The sequence below is a fragment of the Fragaria vesca genome, linkage group LG7 (assembly GCF_000184155.1).
Source record: "Fragaria vesca subsp. vesca linkage group LG7, FraVesHawaii_1.0, whole genome shotgun sequence".
Classification (NCBI taxonomy): domain Eukaryota; kingdom Viridiplantae; phylum Streptophyta; class Magnoliopsida; order Rosales; family Rosaceae; genus Fragaria; species Fragaria vesca.
In genome coordinates, this window is record NC_020497.1 from 12852130 (window position 1) to 12872877 (window position 20748).

The 20748-nt window shown below is 37.6% G+C and overlaps 2 protein-coding genes and 1 non-coding gene across 3 annotated transcripts; 2 read left to right on the forward strand and 1 right to left on the reverse strand.

The window, feature by feature from the left end:
- The first annotated feature begins 1495 nt into the window (after positions 1–1495).
- Positions 1496–4600, forward strand: LOC101309981. Its single transcript, XM_004308637.1, has 3 exons — positions 1496–3295; positions 3903–4029; positions 4127–4600. Exons 1-3 carry the CDS (start codon positions 1611–1613, stop codon positions 4598–4600), a joined length of 2286 nt encoding a protein of 761 aa, XP_004308685.1. The 5' UTR covers positions 1496–1610.
- Positions 4601–6787: 2187 nt separating this feature from the next.
- LOC101294211 (alpha-N-acetylglucosaminidase-like) lies at positions 6788–16437 on the reverse strand. Its single transcript, XM_004307178.1, has 20 exons — positions 16131–16437; positions 15920–15993; positions 15100–15311; positions 14583–14704; positions 14064–14149; positions 13824–13918; positions 13551–13632; positions 13159–13265; positions 12327–12357; positions 11285–11402; positions 10994–11044; positions 10265–10374; positions 10024–10126; positions 9713–9811; positions 9238–9348; positions 8328–8386; positions 8139–8249; positions 7580–7817; positions 7117–7195; positions 6788–7036 (listed from the first exon to the last, which is right to left on the reverse strand). The coding sequence occupies exons 1-20, from the start codon at positions 16341–16343 to the stop codon at positions 6801–6803; spliced, it is 2337 nt and encodes a 778-aa protein (XP_004307226.1). The 5' UTR covers positions 16344–16437; the 3' UTR covers positions 6788–6800.
- Positions 16438–16809: 372 nt separating this feature from the next.
- LOC101294505 lies at positions 16810–19359 on the forward strand. The gene is made up of 2 exons (XR_185238.1): positions 16810–16962; positions 18794–19359. It is a non-coding gene; the product is annotated as an uncharacterized LOC101294505 (transcript).
- Positions 19360–20748: the final 1389 nt, after the last annotated feature.

The following is a 20748-nucleotide window of genomic DNA, read 5'->3' on the forward strand; positions in this document are numbered from 1 at the left end:
TCTCTCTCTCTCTCTCTCTCTCTCTCTCTCTCTCTCTCTCTCTCTCTCTCTCTCTCTCTCTCTCTCTCTCTCTCCACCCAGATCTGTACGCTCTCTCCTACGAGAATCACAAAGACGCCACCCTTGAAGCCTTGAAGAAGACAACGACGCCGAAGCCTCGACGACGACTCCAAAGCCTCGACAGTGACGAAGCAGAAGCCTCAACGGCGACGAACCCGAAGCCTCAGCAGCGACGAACCCGAAGCCTCGACGGTGACGAAGCCGAAGCCTCCATGGTGATGAAGCCAAAGCGTCGACGACAACGAAGCCGAAGCCGAAGCCTTGACGGCGACGACTACAAAGCCTCGACGGCCACAGCGATGACGTTGAGTCCTCGACGGCGATGACACCGAGGCACTACTTGATACACCCCTCAGATCTCTCTCTCTCAACCCAAGGCTCGACAATGGCTCTGCCTCGATGACGTCGTCGTCCCATTGCCGAAGCTCTAACTCACTACCCGGCTTGAATTGGCACGATCCATTGACAGAGGGAGGGTTGCATCAAAGAGAGGAAAAGAATCTGACCGGTGCCGTCTACCAGGTCCGCCTGAGTTGGCCGCAAAAATGGGGTCCCGTCAACAGGTCGGTGGTGGGTCTGGTTTGGCTTAGGGTTTATGTAGGGAGAAGAGAGGAGGAAAAAAAGGGACGATGGTGAACAGAGCTTGTTTATGTGTGTTTGTCCTTTTGCTGCTACTGTTGAGATTGGAAGGATAATCTGCTGCTACTGTGGTCTGTTGAAACGCTAAGTTGTTACTGTTGGTGTTGAGATTTGTTGGATGGGTAATTTTTTGCTACTGTTGGAAGAATAAATTTGCAGATGAGTAGTAAAATTCAACAATAGCAGCTGTGGAGTCGACAATAATAGACAGTAGCAGCTTTATGAAGGTCTCATATCGCGACAGTAGCAGCTTTGTTTGATTCTGGAGAATTGCCTGAAAAAAATTGCAATAGCACCTTTTTATCGAGTGCTACTGAGCAACTTGACAGTAGCACACTGGGTGCTACTGCACCTAATGTGCTACTGTGCTACTCGGCAGAGTGTTACTGTGCTACTCGTTGACAGTAGCAGTTGATATGTAGTGAAGGGTATCCTGGTAAAATTGTAGTGACAGATGACATGTGGATATTAGTTTGTCCTAATTTGTTAATATTTATCCTTAAATGTGTAAGATATTATGTAAATGATGTATTTGTAAATTGAAATTTAGTTAATAACTTTATAGTAATTTACTAAATAAAAAAATTCACCACACTATCGCATAAACTTCATTCGTGCTAGGGCAGCTTGTGTACTCTGCAGTAAATGTGGAACCTTCTGTTTTCTGGTGGAGATTCCTACGCACACTTCGCACCCTCGTACTTTCACTGTGTCGGTGGCTTAACTGAAACATGAAAATCAACAAAGATTCCTTCTTTGGTTCTGTAAGTGTTAGACTGGAGATTTCTGAAGATTCGTTGTTTGGTAGTGTGTGAGTCTCAAGTCTGACAAACACACTCCCAGCTCAGTTCTGCTTCCATTGATTAATCTTCCAACTTGAAACCCAAAGCAGTTTTGGATCCCAAATCAAAATGTTGGTCCAAGACCGCTCAATCCCAAAATCCTCCAAACTCATTCTCAACCATCACTTGCTTCAACCCAAAACCTTCATCTTCCCCAAATGGGTCTCCTTCAGTCTCTTCAAGATCGCCACCATTTCACTCCTGGCCTTCACCATTGCCGTCTTCTTCTTCCTCTACAACAACAATGACTCCCCCACCACCTTCCTCTGTTTTAAATCCAAATCCCACTCCAACATCCCCAAACCCATTTCACTTCCCAGACTCAACTTCAACTCCATCCCTCCCATTTCTGATAAGTCCTCCAAATTCTCTGTTTTCAGCTCTGAAAAATGGATTGTGGTCTCTGTTTCGGATCATCCATCGGATTCGCTTCGAAAGCTAGTCAGGATCAAAGGCTGGCAAGTTCTTGCAATTGGGAATTCAAGGACTCCATTGGATTGGAGCCTCAAGGGAGCTATATACTTGTCAATGGAGGACCAAGCTAAGCTGGAGTTTCGTGTTTTGGAGTATCTTCCTTATGAGTCTCACCTAAGGAAGAGTGTTGGGTACCTTTTCGCCATTCAGCATGGGGCGAAAATGATATTCGATGCTGATGATCGAGGCAATGTGGTTGATAATGATCTTGGTAAGCACTTTGATTTGAAGCTGTCAAAGGCAAATGTAATGCAGGAGAGGATTTTGCAGTACGGTAATGAGAACCCCAATAGAACAGTTGTGAATCCATACATTCATTTCGGGCAACGGTCTGTTTGGCCTAGAGGTTTGCCTTTGGAAAATGTAGGTGAAATTGGGCATGAAGAGTTCTATGGGGAAGTGTTTGGAGGAATGCAGTACATTCAGCAGGGGATATCCAATGGCTTACCGGATGTGGATTCGGTTTTTTACCTCACTAGGAGGTCAGGGTCGGAAGCATTTGATATAAAGTTTGATGAGCATGCTCCAAAAGTAGCTTTACCACAAGGTATGATGGCGCCTTTGAATTCTTTTAATACATTGTTCCATTCCAATGCATTTTGGGGTTTAATGCTACCTGTTTCGGTTAGTACAATGGCTTCTGATGTCTTGAGGGGTTATTGGGCACAAAGACTGTTGTGGGAAATTGGTGGTCATGTTGTTGTTTATCCTCCTACTGTATATAGATATGATAATGTTGAAGCATATCCATTTACAGAAGAGAAGGATTTTCATGTAAATGTGGGTCGATTGATCAAGTATTTAGTTAGTTGGAGATCTGGTAAGGTCAAGTTTTTTGATAGAATCTTGGAATTAAGTTTTTTAATGGCAAAAGAAGGGTTTTGGACTGAGAAGGATGTGAAGTTCACTGCGGCTTGGCTTGAAGATTTGCTTGCTGTTGAGTATGTTCAGCCGAGGCTGAAGGCCATAAAACTGGATCAGCTTAGACCGACCACCATTAGTCATGCAGATAGGAAGGAATTTGTTCCTCTTAAATTACCGTCTGTGCATCTTGCAGTTAAGGAATCCGAAACAGTGAATTATGAGATTGGGAACTTAATTCGCTGGAGAAAGTATTTTGGCAATGTTGTTGTGGTCATGTATGTCAGTGGGCCTGTGGAGCGAACTGCATTAGAGTGGAAATTACTTTATGGTAGGGTGTTTAAAACTGTGGTGATATTGTCCGACAGTGCTAAAGCAGATTTAGGTGTGGAGCAAGCCACACTGGACCAAGTATACAAGTAAGTTATTAGTTATGTTATGATTCTTTGTTTTCTCCGACTAACTTCCACACATTTAAGGTTATGATAGTTTGTCTTTGATTTTTTGGTCTGTGCAATTGTGTGTTCATTTTGATCTGAGGATGGATGCTGCAGTTTGGGTTGTCTTCTGCTGTCATTTGGGTTATTTGGTGGCGTTCGATCTTGTTGATTTTGGTTCATTCAATTTGATATGCATTTGAATATGAAATTGTGATAAAATCATAGTATCCATTCAAACAAAACTGCTTTTGTGGTGAGCAACCTGAATGAAGTGTTGCCAAGTTGGTAGGAACTAGGAAGTGCATGGATTCTGAAAGAAAATTTGTATACTGAAGAGAGCTATATATAAAATGATTAAAAGCTTTTGATATTGCATTCTCTAACAGCTCGCTTGTAAAACATATCAATATAGTTTACGATAAGCATGATGTTTGAGGGAAAAAAAAAAAATGTTGCAGAGTTGTGTGCTGGGTTAGATTTGTTCCCCATTATTTTCAGTGTTTTTCATATCATTTTAGTTTTTTTTTTTTTTTTTTTTTGTTTATTGACTGGTGTTGAATTATCTCTCTTTATAATTGGATCGCAGGTACCTTCCCATAATATTTGATAGGTTTGCCACTGCAGAAGGATTCTTGTTCCTCCGGGATAATACCATTCTCAACTACTGGAACTTACTACAAGCAGATAAAGCTAAGCTGTGGATCACTGACAAGGTAATGCAAACCCCAAGTACAACACCTGGGCCTTTAAACAAGCAAAAACTCTTACTCTCCTCTTACTCTCTCCTCTAACTCTCATTCTTACTCATAGGTGCCTCAGTCTTGGACAACATTCTCAACTGAGGGAAAAGGCTCAGAATGGTTTTCTAAACAAGCAGACATGGTAAAGAAAGTTGTCCGCACCATGCCAGTTCATTTACAGGTCAACTACAGGGCAAGTGGCTCAAGTAAGCAGAGTCTCAAGGTCTGCAATTCGGAGGTGTTCTATATTCCTCGACAATTTGTCGGGGACTTTGTAGATCTTGTAGGTCTCGTTGGCAAGTTGGCCATCCATACTAAGGTAGCCATGCCCATGTTTTTCATGGCAATGGATTTGCCTTATAAGTATGACTCTGTGCTCAATACAATGATTTATAAGCCAGAGGCATCATTTAGCAACTATTCAAGCATTTATTCGGCCCAAGTCCCAGCCGTTTACCCATGGACAGTTTCCAGTGAGTTAGAATTTGTTGAACTCATAAGATCCATGGCAACCGGTGATCCACTTCTAATGGAGCTATTTTAAGGTACGTCACAGTTGTAGAGTTGATACTGGAAGTTTAGGAAGATAGTAATACTAATTAGACTTTGATATTTCTTTTTTTGCTTTTCTTTTATTTTTTCCTTTGTAGCCTATTCAACTATATGATTTATTCTTGATGTAAACTCATCCATGTATTTGATTTATTGATTTAACAAAGAATAAAATGACAAAAGGTTAGCATTTCTCAAAAGCCTTTTAAGTCATAAGTTATTACTGGGGTAATTAACGGTAAACCTCTCTCTTCTCTTTCTCTTAAGTCATAAGTCATAAGTTCAGGTTCTTTGTCCCCTCCGCGACATTGTGTTGATGTTCTAGATTGAATAATATCAGATAGGGGTCTGCCCCTGACCACTTTCAAAAAATAAAAAAATAAAAAATTGGGCTGTTCTAGCCTTTTTGGTCATTATTTGGAGGTTTGTTTCTAACTACTCGTAACCTTAAACACACTCAATTTCTGATATCAATATGACTACAGGTTCTTCTAGATTGGCTCAAATCCTGATTGTTGTACTGACAAATTTCATACAAATATCTGCAAGCAGTTGAATAACTTCCCTAAATCCATGTACAAGATAAAACAATAACCAAAATTTCTTAGTGATGCAACATGCAAAGGGCTCCTTTTGGTAAGTGGAAATCTGGGGTGGGTTTAACAACACAATACTCTTCTTCTCATAAATCTGGTAGTGTCCTTGGTTAATTTTGACAAGTTGGGTAATAATATGAAGGAGAATGTAAACTTTAAACAAAAGCTCTGATGTTGGTGTGCTTGTCATTTCCTGTTTATGTGTATATCTCCCAAAAGATTGTATGAGCTTGATGTGCTTGGGCATCCATGCCCATCCAAAATTGGTAGAAGCTACAAACTCTTTTTTTTTTTTGGGAAAAATACTGAAATTTTATTGAATGGATTAGTTCAAGGTATTACAATCCTCGTGAAGTAAATCAGTAATCAGTAATACAACTAGGACCTTGAGAAAACCAAGATGCATTTTGTGAAGATTCAAAACCAATAGCAGCAAGTATGAGCTACTGTGTTGCAGCTTCTAGGCGCATAAGAAACTTAGACTTCTGGCAAGGTGTGCAGGAGCAAATTTAAGGTCGTCAATGATACTACCAAACTAAAGAGATCAGAACCCCAGTGTTCGATATGCTGGGACTGCAGAAAAGCGTGTGTTTCCACTAAAGCCTCAGTTAGCTTCATTTGTTGGAGAAAGTCCAAACCCTGTCTTATATAGCTAAGTGCTCTACCTGTTTGGCTGAACTAATTAAGAGGAGGAACTGAATTGGCAAAGGCAGCTACAAAATGGCCATTAGAGCATGTTGCCTTGGTAAGTTGCTGTGTTGCTACATGAGTTGAGCGAGCATGTTGGAACTCTTGAAGCTAAGTCATGGCCCCAAGATATAAAGCTTTGGCAGATTGTGAAGTAACTTGATGTTGCGGTTCTTCCACGAGGATCATATACCCATCAGCAATGTTTCAAAGACATCAGACTGGAGATGTGTATGTATTTTCTTTCAAAGACATCAGAACTATTGGACATTTATCAAGTCTGTTACTCAAATTCAGTATGATGTGGTCTGAATCAAATACCTTGGGCAATATAGACATTCATACCAGTACCAATTCTCCCATCTGACCCCCGCTTTGAGTACTGGACTCCCTTCAATAATGCTTCTCCATGAGAAGGATGGTGCCTCCCCATGAATAGCTACTAACTCTTAGTTCTGGCTCGCTGTCAGATAAAATATTTATGATTAGCCTGAAGGCATAGAAAATGTAAGCTACTGACCTACTGTTAGAGGAAGGCTCGATCAGTTCATGATTTCGGCCTCTTCAATGGTGTCTGTTCAAACCTTCTAGTTCATTTCCTTTCTAACTTCTCATAACCTTGCCATCATTAGTGATAACTCAAACGGAAAGTTTCGACCAAAGGAAAATAAACAGAACACATATTAACAGTACTCTCTGAAAGACACCCATAGCTGCTAATATCATGTTATTTCAGAATTGAAGATGCTTGGCTCCAATGATGATTGTTGTACTAACAATTCCATACATAAATTCTCAAGAATCATTGACAAAGTGTATTGCTATTGATGCACAACAAAGCATATGTTCCAACTTGCAAATTAATAGATGATACATTTTTCTTCTCATCCTATCAAACCAGCTTTTTTCTCACATGAGATATTTTTTATACAATGCTCTAGAAATAGCAAGAGCATTTCCTTTCGCCTTCACTGGGTAAAGCTCTGTACCTGCTTGCCAATTGTTTGAAAAGGATATCCATTCTGTTCTCCACTTTTCCACTTCAAAGTCTTTATTTTCTCTTAAGCTTTTTGACAAATAATGGAAGTAGCTTGAAGCTCGTGGTAGATAGTAACTTTCCAATAGGCCGCTCCAGAACTTATTTGCTGATGAGGAGGACCACTACGTTAAGGGGGAAAATGAAAAAGTTTGAAATTACACTATATGATCAATAAATGAAGATTACCATAATCATGAAGCTGGCTCTGGTTGGTTTTTGTGGTATCATACCACATTGTCACCTGCGTTCTTGCATTCCACTCGTACTGAAAAAGAAAATAAGGACTTTTAATCAACCATTTTCTACATTTACTTTATCTGTCACATAAATGATGTGCTGTATTTGTTACACTTTCAAGCTATGGCCAAATTCATAATGCTGAGCAAAGTAATGATGTGCACAAAAATCAGGAGAGAGGAGAGGGTGAACCTGCCCCTTGTCTAAGAATAATCCTACATTGAATACATTCAAAGTCGAAAATCGAATTGTGTAGTTTACCTGACCTCAGTTTGCTGATTGTGGAGTAAGGGTTTGTTGCCTCACGATGATATGTTTCAATTAATAGAAAAAGTAACTACATGTATATTGCCCACAACAAAATTTATAAGCTAAAAGTATGCAATAAGCAAAGAAGGAAATTGGTTCTCACCTGTCTCTTTTCCATTGGACTAGTTGCAAGCTTTTTTGCACTTTCAAGCCAAGTTCCAAGTAAAAAATTATCATCAGAAGCAAGAAGTCCCTCAATATCCTTTATGAGTTGAACAAACTTTTTACTATTGACATCATAAGCTTTTACATCCTTCTTCTGGAAAGCTGTCACTGCGTCCACATATACTTGGTTTGCCAGCTTTGACAGCACTTGGCGTGTTAAATCAACCAAATCATATCTGTCAGAATGGTAACAATAATTATAAATGATCCAGGTGCCTTAATTCCTTTAAGTGCCTTAGAGATGATAACTGGATAAATGGAGGTGACTCCAAAAATCCTATTTGATTTAAGAAATTCTGGAATAAAATTGAACTTAACAATTGGTGATCCTTGATCATGCACTTATCCTTTTTATAAAGTCAAGGAAATTACAGAAGTGAACAAATATATCAACCAAACAAGCGATTAATTTAGAACAGACAGAGATATCGTGTGCTTCATAGATGAATATGAAAGCGGTGGAAGCAGAGAATTATGTTTGCGCTCTTGTCCATTACCTGTATGTAAGGCTTCCTGAAAGATCATTTCCAGCATCAAGGAATAGTTGTAAAGCATTGATCACATCCTGAGTTGAATACCACAAATGCGCCTTAGGAAATTGGGAGCTGGTTGTTTGGAGTAAAAATCTCCTCTTTTTATCTAGTGAGAAAAACATGTGCATCCTTTTATGTTCTGATGTGTTCGATACACTCTCTAGTGATGGATCCCAGTCAGGAAATTTGACTATAAAATCTGTGTTATGATCCTGCAACAAGTTATATCCCCAACTCATTAGTATGCCAAGTCATCGGTCAATTGACCGCAGGATCCATAGTCCAGAATCCAGAGGGCGTGGGCGTATAAAACTGCCCATCATGCCTAGAAAAAGTAATAAATTGCAGTCTAATATTTCTCATTTATGGTAAAAGTTAAGTTTTAACTCATCACAAGTACTTGAGGTGAAACTCATCGAGGAATGACCAGGGTCTTGAAGCCTGATTTAACAAAATCACTGAAAATTTTGCCGAGCAAATTTTCCTGGTTGAGTTATTCAGAAATGAACATTACAAGAATGCTCAGCTGCACCTGAACCTCCTAGAAAAAGTCAGAGCTAGTGATATTCGGGTTTAGCAGAAAAAATCTAGACTGAGCCAAAGTGTCAACCTTATATTGATTAACTAAAAAATTATGTTAGAATTATGTCAACCTTAAATGGACACAAGTTTTTGCTTAGTTAAATTTGAAAGATAACAGGAAAGCTGTTCAATTCTTTTCCATGCCATTAGTAGGTTGTATCGTTATCTTAAACTTTCCTACTATAATCTATGAATAGAATTGAAGTGAATAAAGGAATAACCTAGAGTGGAATGACCTCCTATAAATACAGGGAATTTATTTGAATTTCATTTGCTAAAGAAGATTGCAAAAGGGTTTATCCAATAACAATAAAGGACTCGATAATCTATCCTTGGTACCCTTTTCAGTCTGCGTAATACCATACAACCATTAAAACACTGGTAGCATGATCTTGTCCTTCACAGATTAATTTATTACGTTCTGACGGAAACAAAAAATTCACCAGCCAAATGCATCAATAGGGTTTACTGAAAAACTTACAGCAATTCCATCTGTGCAGTTATAAATTGTGCGATGTAGAATTTCCCAAGCCTCCTCAACTTGACGAACTGCATTACCATAACGTCTACGGGAGTACGTCCTCAGCCAATCCTGCATCAGGAAATAAGGATTGCAGCCATACAGAAAAAATGTCACAAATATAATCAGCATAAACCTATTTCTGTAACCATACACTTATATGTGTGCAGATGAAAGCATTTTACAGGTGGAATCATCCTATTTCTTACATCTTTTGTGTTTGCAATTCATTTTCATGTGTGCATCTTAGTTACAACATGTAGTTCATTACTTCCACAGTTCCACATCACATGTGCATATAGTAGTTGCAATCCTGCTCTATTCTAAATAGATACCTGACTTTATATTTGAGAAAAGTCTTAAATTACAAAAGGAACTAATTGTATTTGTATCCAAAACTACAATTTATTGCACGACAGTCAAAATTCATAATTACCTTAACTGGAACCTTTTCACTGCGAAATGCCATTTCAGAAGTCAATTCATAGATAACTGGATTGTGCTCAATTCCCTCCATGCACATGCCAACCCCAACCTGTTATTATGACAAATTACTTGAGTGCCAAAAAGTAATTTCTACGACATAATCCACTCATGGTTTTCATGCATAGTTGAGACTAGAACTTACGACTATATCATTATTAGAAAGTATAGAGTAACATGAAAAGCAAAGTCCTTTTGCAATTTATAAGCTGAAATACATGCAATTCAGGATAATAGGACATGTGCGCAAGGTATTGGGCATACCATAGTAGAATTTGCACTAGTTCGGGCATCAACTGGACCTGAAGAAATTGCATCCAAAATCCCATACATTTCAAGGTTCCCACCAAAATTGTGCAGGAGACACCTGATACATTAATTGTAGCTAATTACTATATTGCAACTACAGAAACTTACTTAGAATGAAAACAGAAATAAACTAAGTACAGAGAGAAGCCTTGAAGATTAAATGTTAAAAGCAGTTGACAACTGAAGACCCAATTACCAAATATAAGGAGTGTCGTAAAATTGAGATGACGTGTTCCATATTGGTTTCACATCCGCAAATAGATCAAGTACAATCATTTTTCCGAACGGAATAGAATGCAGAAGAGCCTGCATATATTGAGAAGTTGTTAAAAGAATTCAAATAACCAAAGTAACTAAAGAATTTCCTGCACTCCTGCAATAGGATTTGAAAATCGACTATTTGAAACAGAAAGCTAGAAATGATTACCAACTCCACAAATTCTGCAAAAAATATGAAATTAAAGTCAACTGAATATTGCATAGAGGAAACTGTCATGAATCTTATAGCCATTTCTACTCTACAATACTTCATGTTAAAGCAGGGAGCTTGTTCTTCTATGATCTCCCACCAACACCCAAAGCCCCTACCTACTCTAGCATTGCCATATGCTTTCTATGCACATGGCCGAACGGGGACCAGAACATCTTAGCTGATGTTTCCTTGTAGTGGACATCCCCCAGGTTTCTGCATTCAATTGTTCCCAAGTTCTTTCCCATCATTACATAATTTCTAAAACAATAATGTGTTCAATTCCATGGTTGTTCATGCAGAAATTACTTTCATATCTACAACAGATATTGATTTTTCTAATCTTGCATGATTTAGATAAGTACGGTTATATTTTGCTGACAATGAAAAACAGTGTATTCAATGTACAGTATAGCCTGTGAAGATACCTATTAAGGTTGCAATCTACATGCATACCTTCATTTGAGGTGGTTTCCAAAAGGCAGAGTCTGAATAGAAGAGCCAACCCTGCAAAATGAAATAACTGTCAGCTTGAAATATTTCGTGCATAACCAAGTAAACTTGCCCATATGGAAGCAACTCCATACCCACACTTAGTAAACTTCCTACATCATTAAAATCAGTGAGGTCCTTCCATAAATATCTGTTAACTAAAGTAAAAGGGAGAGAGGAAGAACAGAATATTATATACTAGAATTATATCATAGACTCAGAGAGCAAGGGCTTTTTGAAGACTTAGGAGCGTACTTGCATTAACCACACGGCATCTGTATCACCTTTCGACATTGCTTTGTATACAGCAGCTCCCAATGATGAAATATATGCCGGATCATTTGTAGGTGGAGAATTTTCATTGAATGTATCACTGCATTGGATATAGTATTTTGTACTTATATAACCTTGGTATGCAAGATTAAGAAAAAATTCTCGTAAAATGCAAGGAAGATGGCTCTACCACCAAGCTGTGCCAAAAGGGACAATACTACATACGTAAGTGTGTGTGTGTGTGTGTGTGTGTGTATTATTATATATATATGATTTGTTAAGAAACTACCAACACCGCTAGTTATTTATGCAAAAAGGCAAAGTTGGTTGAGTTGAATATTACTTTAGGAGTATGCTACAAGATGTCAACATTTATTTATCTATTAGGAATACATGGAGCAGTGGCGAAACCAGGATTTACACCTTGAGGGGGTCCAAACTTAAAGGGAAAGATAACTTAGTGTTAAAAAGAAAAAATTAATCAAAGGAATCAACAATAGACTTGGCAACGAAGCACTACGTTCAAAAGTTTTAGCCATTTTTCTTTAAACTAATTACTTGTCAAATGCATTTGCCATTATCATGATGATTTTTTTTCATGTACAAATCAAACAAAACATTAAAAATTGATACAAGTTCGATCGAAAATACAATAAGATCAAAGAAATCTGATTATAGCTTTAATTAGATATTGCAGGAAGGAAAGTGTCGTAGAAATCTTGATAGAGGCTACTGTGGGTTTCAACGATTATTTGCTATCCCTTCAGTATTTTGACTTTTGTTAATTGTTATTTGATTGATATACTTATTTTAATTAATTAGTTATTTGTTTTACATGTATTCTTATTTCTGTATACAACTTTTTATAATCAGTTTATGCATCAAAATAGCTAATCACGTGGGTTTGTGATGGGCTGGGGGGGTCCACTACAAGAATGGAAGGTATTTAGTTGAGTTTATGGGTGGTTTATGAACAACATGCATGCCTAAACAAAAAAAGCAAAGAACAAATTAGATAAATTACCAGTTATAGATGTCCGTCACATCCCCGTATTCTGTAATAAATAAACCACAAAAATTAGTCAAACATAAAACAAGAAACTGGAGAAACAAAGCCTCGATAAAATCCTCAATTTGCAGTCATTTATCTACAAAAGAAGCCTACCATAATAATTAAGTGCGCCAGTAAGATGTAAATCAATACATGAAACATGAAATCTTGCATCGACAATATTGTGTGCGTACAAATAAACTTGACACTATGAAGTAAGCATTGATCGGTATATTCAGAGTTTCAGACAAAAGTACTTTACTTCAGTACGGGGTTAACTTATGGAAGTCTGAAAGCAGCAGTATGTGTCTTGCAGGTAAAAATGGGAAACTCTGAAATTCTAGAAGGTGGATCAATAGAGTGCTAAAGATAAAAGTGGCAGGAGGAAGTGGGACTCATTTGCTTTCACATACCAAGTCACCAAACACTCAACAGTACTAGAAACAGCAGTAGATTGTACAGTCAGACAGCTGCCTACAGTTTTAGAGTGGAATGATGAGACTTAGTATGCAGACAGTTGCCAGGGGCATGAGTGTCTTTGCACAGCTCCATCAGTAAAATACTTAAATTGCCTTACTTTTCTGTTTAATTCCCACATTTCTTGGTCAAAACCATTATATTCCAGAAGATGTAAATCGGAAACTGAATAATTGAATATGCAAGCACAAGGTTTTGCCATGATCACACACACAGCATAACATTATAATTATAAAAGAAGAATATAAAAAAAAGCAAATGACGCAATTCTTGGTCCTTAATCTAGAAGGAAAGACCAGAGCACTTCTAAGCAACATGAAGCACACACCTTCAACTTGTCGCCTAATGAAAGCAGTCCCAATTTCAACAAATAGAGGATCAGAAGGATCAAGAAGGTAAGTACAGCACCAACGGTGATCACCATTGACAGTGTTCCTAAATATAAGAACAAAAAAAGAAAAAGTAAAACCTCAGCAAAGACATATAGCAGATCATTTTGCAACATGTATATTATATGATAGAGGGGAACTACTGGCTTCATAAATGGAGGTTACGATGGGGATCCCAATATCATTTTTTCCAAATATGTCAGGTGCAAATTTATAAAGCCATTGATATTGACATACCATTTGGATTACATTACACTGTAAAATGAGCCCATATGTCACTTGTCACATGACGATACCAATAGAGTAAAAGAAGAAGAAAATAAATGTATACCAGTCTCCAAGCCTTGTTATATTCGCTGAAGGATAAATTTTCTTCAGTGTCGCTGGGACATTTCCAGAGAATGACGGCAGCACTGGCGCACAGAAGAGGTCACATATTAGCAGCCATAATATAAAATGATATTATCTTCTGTCACTGTATACAGCTCTTTACACATTATACTTGTTTGAAAGAGATACGTATATTACTATGTCTCTGTTGTCATTGGAGCATCAAATGGCAACAAAAGGATTAAAAGTCATTTCCAAGACAACGTATCATCACCTGGAGTCATGCCTAGCTCTAACATCCGAGATAATATCTGTTTCTGCAAAATCAATTGTTGATCCAGCCAATTTTGTGATAATGGTCCACCCCACCTGCGATAAGATTAATGCAGACTCTTAACTCTTTCAACCAAAACCATAGGATCAATGATAGAATCTTGTAAATTTTGTTCAGAAAAACTATTGACGGAATAATAGACTCTTGTACTCGAAAGATTCTAATATCACCTCCACTTACGCATGTAAATTCCCCATGCGAGCCCATGCAAGGAAGGCGGGTCCACCAAAGAAATCATTCAAGTCTCCCTTACTGATATTGAAATCCTACAATACAAAGCTTCTAGTTACAGAATATTTGCCGACATTCCCGACTACAATACTGTGCTTATTTACTTGAAGTTCATACATGCATTGGTCAGACATGATTGTATTCTAGCTCATATACACAAACATTATGAACACAAGACCAAACAAACATATATGAAATCAATTGTTGTTTACCGCATACAAATTTAAGCTCTGCATGTCTCTTGTGGTTAATACTTGAGGTCTTCTCTGCCCTTTGTTTATACAAGATTTTTTTTCTTTTTTTGTTTATACAAGATTAGACATGTGCAAATGAAGAAATTATGTTCCTACACGAAACTAATAACTAATAGTAGAGAGCTTGATGAACAAGTCGCAACATGATGAATACATATTAAGTAGAAGCCTACAATTGGACAACCACCTACATGCATGATCAGTTATCATTTACCAAGAAAACTTTCTGCCAAATTGACTCTTGCCCTGTGAATGCTAAAGGCAGGTTGATCCCCTGAAGAGCCATCCAGTCTATTTCTTTCTGCCATCTTTCCCAATCCCACCAAACAAACGAATCTGCAAAGATGTATTATATCCTTATAAGTTTTTTGATTTGTGAATGTCCTGATACATCTATAAATTACTATTGTCAGTAGTACTAGATGTCATGTCATTGTTTTGAAATGCAAACTAAGTAGGCTTAATTCATTTTGAAATTAGCTTTTCATCCCTTTCATGTGTTTATTACTCATTGAGAGTCATTGAAAAAAAAAAAAAAAAAAAAAACTACTTTAAAAACAAGGCTATGGGCATGTAGCTGCATACGTCTTGCCCTCCTATTATCCTATACCTCGTAAATGAGGGAGTCCCATGCATTCAGCCACCCTTTTTTACTGTCAATGTCACCACGCTACAACAATATATAGTCAATCTGATTGACGTGAAAGATAATATGAAGAATAACTACTCACAACTGGATGTAACGACATTTTGGTAATAGTTCCATGGGACCGGCCTTTGAACTTTCAACCCCTCGTCTTTCACACGAGGTAGTGATCCTGTATTTGGAATGGAAGCTAATTGAACACCACCAGTCTTGTCCCAAGAAACATGAGCACCACAAAAATATTTCAAATACCAGTGGAGGCCAGAAGCAATTTCAACAGCTGTGGTGCCTTTAATCCTGGCAGAGAAATGCATTATATTCATAAAACTCACAATTGTAGTTGGTCATACATTCTTTTCTCTCCTTTTCTTTGTTCTTACTCTTTCAAGTAGCTATGGTCATGGATATATGATGATTAAGAATCTAAGAACTAATGTGCCATTTATCCAAAGGCTAATACAGAAATACAGCCACTTTCAATGAGCTATGAGTAAGGCTTCATTGAGCCTTAAGCTTCTCTCCAAATTAGCATATCATCCTATACTAAATACTGGATAAAAAAAAATACACCCACACTTTCAATGGGCAAGAAACTAAAACTGAAATGAACTCAAAAATTAGAGAACAAAGTATATCCTCTCCTAAAAAATTGCAAGAAAAGAATAAAAAAGAGCTAGAAAGTAAAGGCTGTCAACTTCAAACATTCTGTTGGTTTCTAGTCTTGCAAGAAATCAAAGGCTTAATAAGCCGAAAGTGCACAGCATTACAGGAAATCTATATAATCCGGAACGTTTCTAGAGATGCAGACTGACACATTGGAACAATAATGCAGACGAGATGCATAGTTGCTGAATTGGAAAAACAAGAAAAGTAACTGTATTAGGCAAGATTACGAGTTAACATACTCAATCTCGGGGCCATATCGCCTTGAGGGGCTGTGATTGTTGATCACAAAGCAACTATGTCCACCACAAACATCCTGACACTCGAAATTCTCAATAGTAAAACACAAAATGCAATAATAAAACTTTCAAGCATAAACACAATACAGAACCTTGCATTCAAGTCAAACCCAGAATTGGTTGTGAGAAAAGTGACAAAGAAATTGATGGGTACCTTGCCAACAATCTTGAACTCGAAACTGTCGACATGGGTAGGCAGCAATCTAAAGAGAAGAGCTTTAGCTGCAGCTTGTTGAACAGAAGCAGAGGAACGTTTGGAGTCGAGACGACGGAGCAAAGCCTCAACTGGTTGTTGTGGTTTTACTGATACAGCTATTGGTACAAAGACAAGGAGCAAAATCATAAACTGGGTTTTCAAGTTCGACATGGTTGTCGAGCCAGTGAGTGATCAAGTTATCAAGTTTGAAGAAAGGTTGTGACTTGTGAGGAGAGTCAATTGGTTTTTTTGCCGGCTTTTTGGTGCCACATGGAACTGATGGAAGTTTTCTCAAGTAATGTTGTCTTCTCGTTGGGTGTGCCGTTGCTTCCAATGAGTTGTCGAGTTCTTTTACTTTCTTGGGTTTTGGATTTTTCTGTGGAAGTGAATTTTTGTAGTTACCTTGAAATGGATGGATTTCTGTCTCTTTCACTCTTTTTTTTTTTTTTCTAGCTTTTAAGTTGGAGTAGCTACATGACAAGGAGGTGCAGAACAGAAGAAGATTATTAGGTGGGATTTGTTACACCGGACTAACATGGATCGGACTAGTTTAGGTAAGAAAATAGTCCGAAACCCATGTTTAGAGAAACACGGGACTGAATTAAATGAGTATAGGTAGTCCCCGTGTCCCGTTTTTAGCCTTCTTACATAGTCACCCCAAAATTGGGGGACTACATACCGCATCGTTGTTTAACGATTCTCTGCGCTTCCTCCTCTCTGCTTCCTCTCTACTTCCTCACTGCTTCGACTCTCTGCTTTGACTCTCTCTGCTCTCTCTTCTACTGGACAGGTACGATCTCCTCTCTCTCTCTCTCTCTCTCTCTCTCTCTCTCTCTCACACACACACATCTTGAAACCCTCTCTGGAAAATATCGATTTGGAATGAGTAAAGATCGATTTCATAGAAAATTGGTTATGGGTTGTTTGTATTTGATAGATTGATTAAGGATTCGGTGTGTAATGTGTTGAATCGATCAATTTCATGGTTGGGTGTTCTTGTTCAATTTGTACAGAAGATCGATTTCATTGGTGAAACTGTTTATTGGTGATATGTATTTGATAGATGATCATATTGAGTCGGTGTTTGGATAGCTTGATCTGTTATAAACTGATTATGAATGGCTGGGTGTTCTTCTTCTCTGCATCGTTTTTTTTTTTTTTTGATGGCTGTTCTTCTTCTTCTTCATGGTTGGGTGTTCTTCTTCTCTGGGTTGTATGATTGATAGATTGATTATGAAAGATTACAGTATACCAGCATAGATTGATCCGCAAACGTTATTTACCTAACTAACTACTTACAAAAGCTGCGCAATTTTTTTATTAATCATCCTTGGAGGATATAAGTTCTATGCCACTAACTAACTAACATAGGTCTTGTTCAAGCATCAAGGTTTGTTATTCAAGTAAAACAGCATGTAGTGCCAATATGATGGACCTTTTGGCCTTTGTTGCTTGTTTATCACTGTTTCCATAGTTTTTGCAGTGCACACCCTTTCTGTTATATATAGAATCAGATAGATTCGAGGAACTTTTTTCTTTTGGTCTGAAAAACTGAATATTTGGTTAGAGGATTTTCTACTTCTAGCACATTTATATCTGAAACCATAGGTTGCTTACAACATGTATCCCCATTTGAACACATTTAAAGCCATTTATATTCTTTGATAGCTCAGCCATGCAGTGAAAAGAGTATATATATGGGTATATGAACACAAAGAGATAGATGAGGTTTGTCTGTCAGTCTGAGCGTATTTAGCTTCAATTTTGCTAGCTATAAAAAAAAAATAAATGGGGAAAAGAAGAAGATTAATTTAGGTATTATTTGTGTGGGCTGTAAAGAAGAATAATAGTTGTCCGTCTGTCTGGTACTGCAAGTTGAGAATGAATTAGAGAGATGCGTGTGTTGTGTACAGCAGTACAGGCATGTTGGCTATAAGTATGTTGTAACAGAGTTGCACATACTAGTGTTAGCTGACCAGTCTCCTCCTGTACTTACCTTTAAATTTCTACTAGAACAAAACCAAGCCAGGCCAATACTAATAAATAGACGCCTGTGCTTTTGAGCTCGATCCTCATCCTGCAAATCAAATTTACATTCTTTGAGAACAAAAGAAAAAGAAAAGGGCACATATATAAGCAAAGTAACCTCCCGATTCTCGTTCGTGTATCATATCATCAGGATGATGATTACTCTAAGTTCATAGCTAAAAAAAAAACTCATTAAAAGTTGACCATTAAATTTGACCTTTTTCTTTTTGTTCTGTTATATCTCCATATTGGTTGCTTTGACTGGAATTTTCACCTGTCCCTCTTCTCTTTTGAGTGGTCATCAGACTTGATTTAGTATTACAACTTTGATCAATTGATGAAACTGTTTATTGGTGATATGTATTTGATAGATGATCATATTGCGTCGGTGTTTGGATAGCTTGATCTGTTATAAACTGAATATGAATGGCTGGGTGTTCTTCTCTGTATCGTTTTTTTTTGTTATTATTTTTTTTTATGCTGGTTGTTCTTCTTCTTCTTGGTTGGATGTTTTTCTTCTTCAATTTTATGGGTTGTATGTATTTGATAGATTGATTATGAATGGTTGAACTTTATGTTGATATGAATATTAGATATGGATGAAGCCAAATTTTCTTGGTCTTATTGCTGGAGTTGTGGCACCTAGAGACCATGTGTGCTTGTACTATGCTTGCGCTATTGATGTTTAAGTTGAGAAGAAGACGTGTTGAAAGACATGCCCTGAATAATCGTTCATTCGTTAGACATCAAACTCTGTGTTCATGTCCTTAGATGATGATGTGAGGCCAGTGTATGTCCAAAATCTTCTTACTGTTGCTGCTAGGGGATCTACCTAGCTTCTTGGTTTATATGCTTCTTGGGGGATTTGCAGTCACTAGCTTCTTGGTTTATATGCTTTTTGGGAGATTTGCAGTCACATGTTGGAGAAACCACCACAAAGTTAGATGAACTCATTTTGTAATTACTAGATTAGCATTCACATTTTCATAATTTGTTGTGTTGTGCAATGCTAAATTAGAGTTCAAATTTCTTTGTTGTATTTATTGGTGAACTTGCCAATGTGTATAAACTATATTGTGACTGTTATTTTCATTGTAAACTTATTAATCTATGAACTTTATTCTTGGTTTATGAAATTGAGAAATGTACTTCAATGATCATTTAGTCCTGTGCAACAGCCAAACATGAGATTGGACTATTTTTATTGTTTTGCTCTTTAGTCCCAACCAGTACCAAACATGGGACTAGCTTAATCACAGCATAAGCCAAGGTTAGACAGTCCGGGACTGTTTTACAAATTAGTCCTGCCTTAGGCAGTCCTGCGTAACAAACATGCACTTAGAGTGACACGCGACATGACAAGTGTGTTAAATCCTTCAAAGGAGTTTTTTTTTGGTCGTGAAACAAATATCATAGAAGCCAAAAGATATAAGGAGGCCCAAATAAAGTCAAAGGCAAGCAAACAAACCTCTCAAAATCATTTCTAAAAAGATTAAGACATGAGAAGGACATTACAAAAACAAAACAAACTAAAAGCCTAAAATCCCAAAACATTCAAACCCTAAATAAAATTTCTTCTTCATCTCTAACTTGCAGCCGCCATGGAATGTCGTCACCGGAGCTCCGATGAAAATCGCGAGCAAAGATTGGTACCCAGATGTGGTCTGTAAAGGTGAGGAGGATAGAACCTCTATACATTCTCCCGTCGACCAATTACGAGAAAAACTGGTATAAAAGAGTGGCAACAACCAAACCAAAATAGTTCTCAATAACCAAGTTTGAGATCTAAAGAGGTGGTTGCAAAGGATGACAGAATCTTCCATAGCAGGACAAGGTAGAGAAGAAGAAGGAGCCTTAATCATGATTTGAAAATCTTGAGGAGCAGAAGAAGAACAATATATGAGAGTCAATATCTGGCGTTATTGACACCTCCAAATCTGCTCAATTGACCTCTTCAGAGGAGTTTTTAGAAGAAGAAATTATGAAGCTCAAGGCCTAGGGATTAGCATTGAGATTGAAGCTCTTGATTCCCTCTCGGTGTCAAGATTCGAACCCGGAATCTCAATATCTAAAGATGTGTATGAGCTATACCGGATTTATTGATGTATTAGGACATTTAGTTTTATAAATAGCAAAAACAAAATAAAAGTCACAAAAAGTGAAAAAAGTTTTTCCGGTGCCAGGATTTGAACCTGGAATCTCAATATCCAAAGATGTGTATGAGCTACACCAAATTTGTTGATGTATCAGGACATTTAGTTTTATAAATAGCAAAAACAAAATAAAAGTCACAAAAAGTGAAAAGGGGTTTTCCGGTGCCAAGATTCAAACCTGGAATCTCATTAGCCAAGAAGATGTGTATGAGTTACACCGGATTTGTTGGCATTTTAAGACTTAATTATATAAATATGAAAAAAAAATTAAAAAAATTGTCAAGTGGGTAATTGGGTGAACGGGTTCGGGTCGGAGCCAAACGTAAAACCCTGCGAAGCGAGAGCCATATATAAACCCTAAAATTTGATGAGAAACATAAACCCTAAACCTCTTC

What these genes read in the sequence shown, in the direction of transcription:
- LOC101309981 (XM_004308637.1), top strand. Translation starts at nt 1,611, where the DNA reads ATGTTGGTCCAAGACCGCTCAATCCCAAAATCCTCCAAACTCATTCTC. An exon ending in ACACTGGACCAAGTATACAA is followed by an intron (nt 3,296 to 3,902) that starts GTAAGTTATTAG and finishes ATTGGATCGCAG; the next exon opens with GTACCTTCCCATAATATTTG. An exon ending in AGCTGTGGATCACTGACAAG is followed by an intron (nt 4,030 to 4,126) that starts GTAATGCAAACC and finishes TCTTACTCATAG; the next exon opens with GTGCCTCAGTCTTGGACAAC.
- LOC101294211 (XM_004307178.1), bottom strand. Translation starts at nt 16,343, where the DNA reads ATGTCGAACTTGAAAACCCAGTTTATGATTTTGCTCCTTGTCTTTGTA. An exon ending in CGATATGGCCCCGAGATTGA is followed by an intron (nt 15,312 to 15,919) that starts GTATGTTAACTC and finishes TTTCTCTGCCAG; the next exon opens with GATTAAAGGCACCACAGCTG. An exon ending in ATAACAAGGCTTGGAGACTG is followed by an intron (nt 13,266 to 13,550) that starts GTATACATTTAT and finishes TCTTATATTTAG; the next exon opens with GAACACTGTCAATGGTGATC.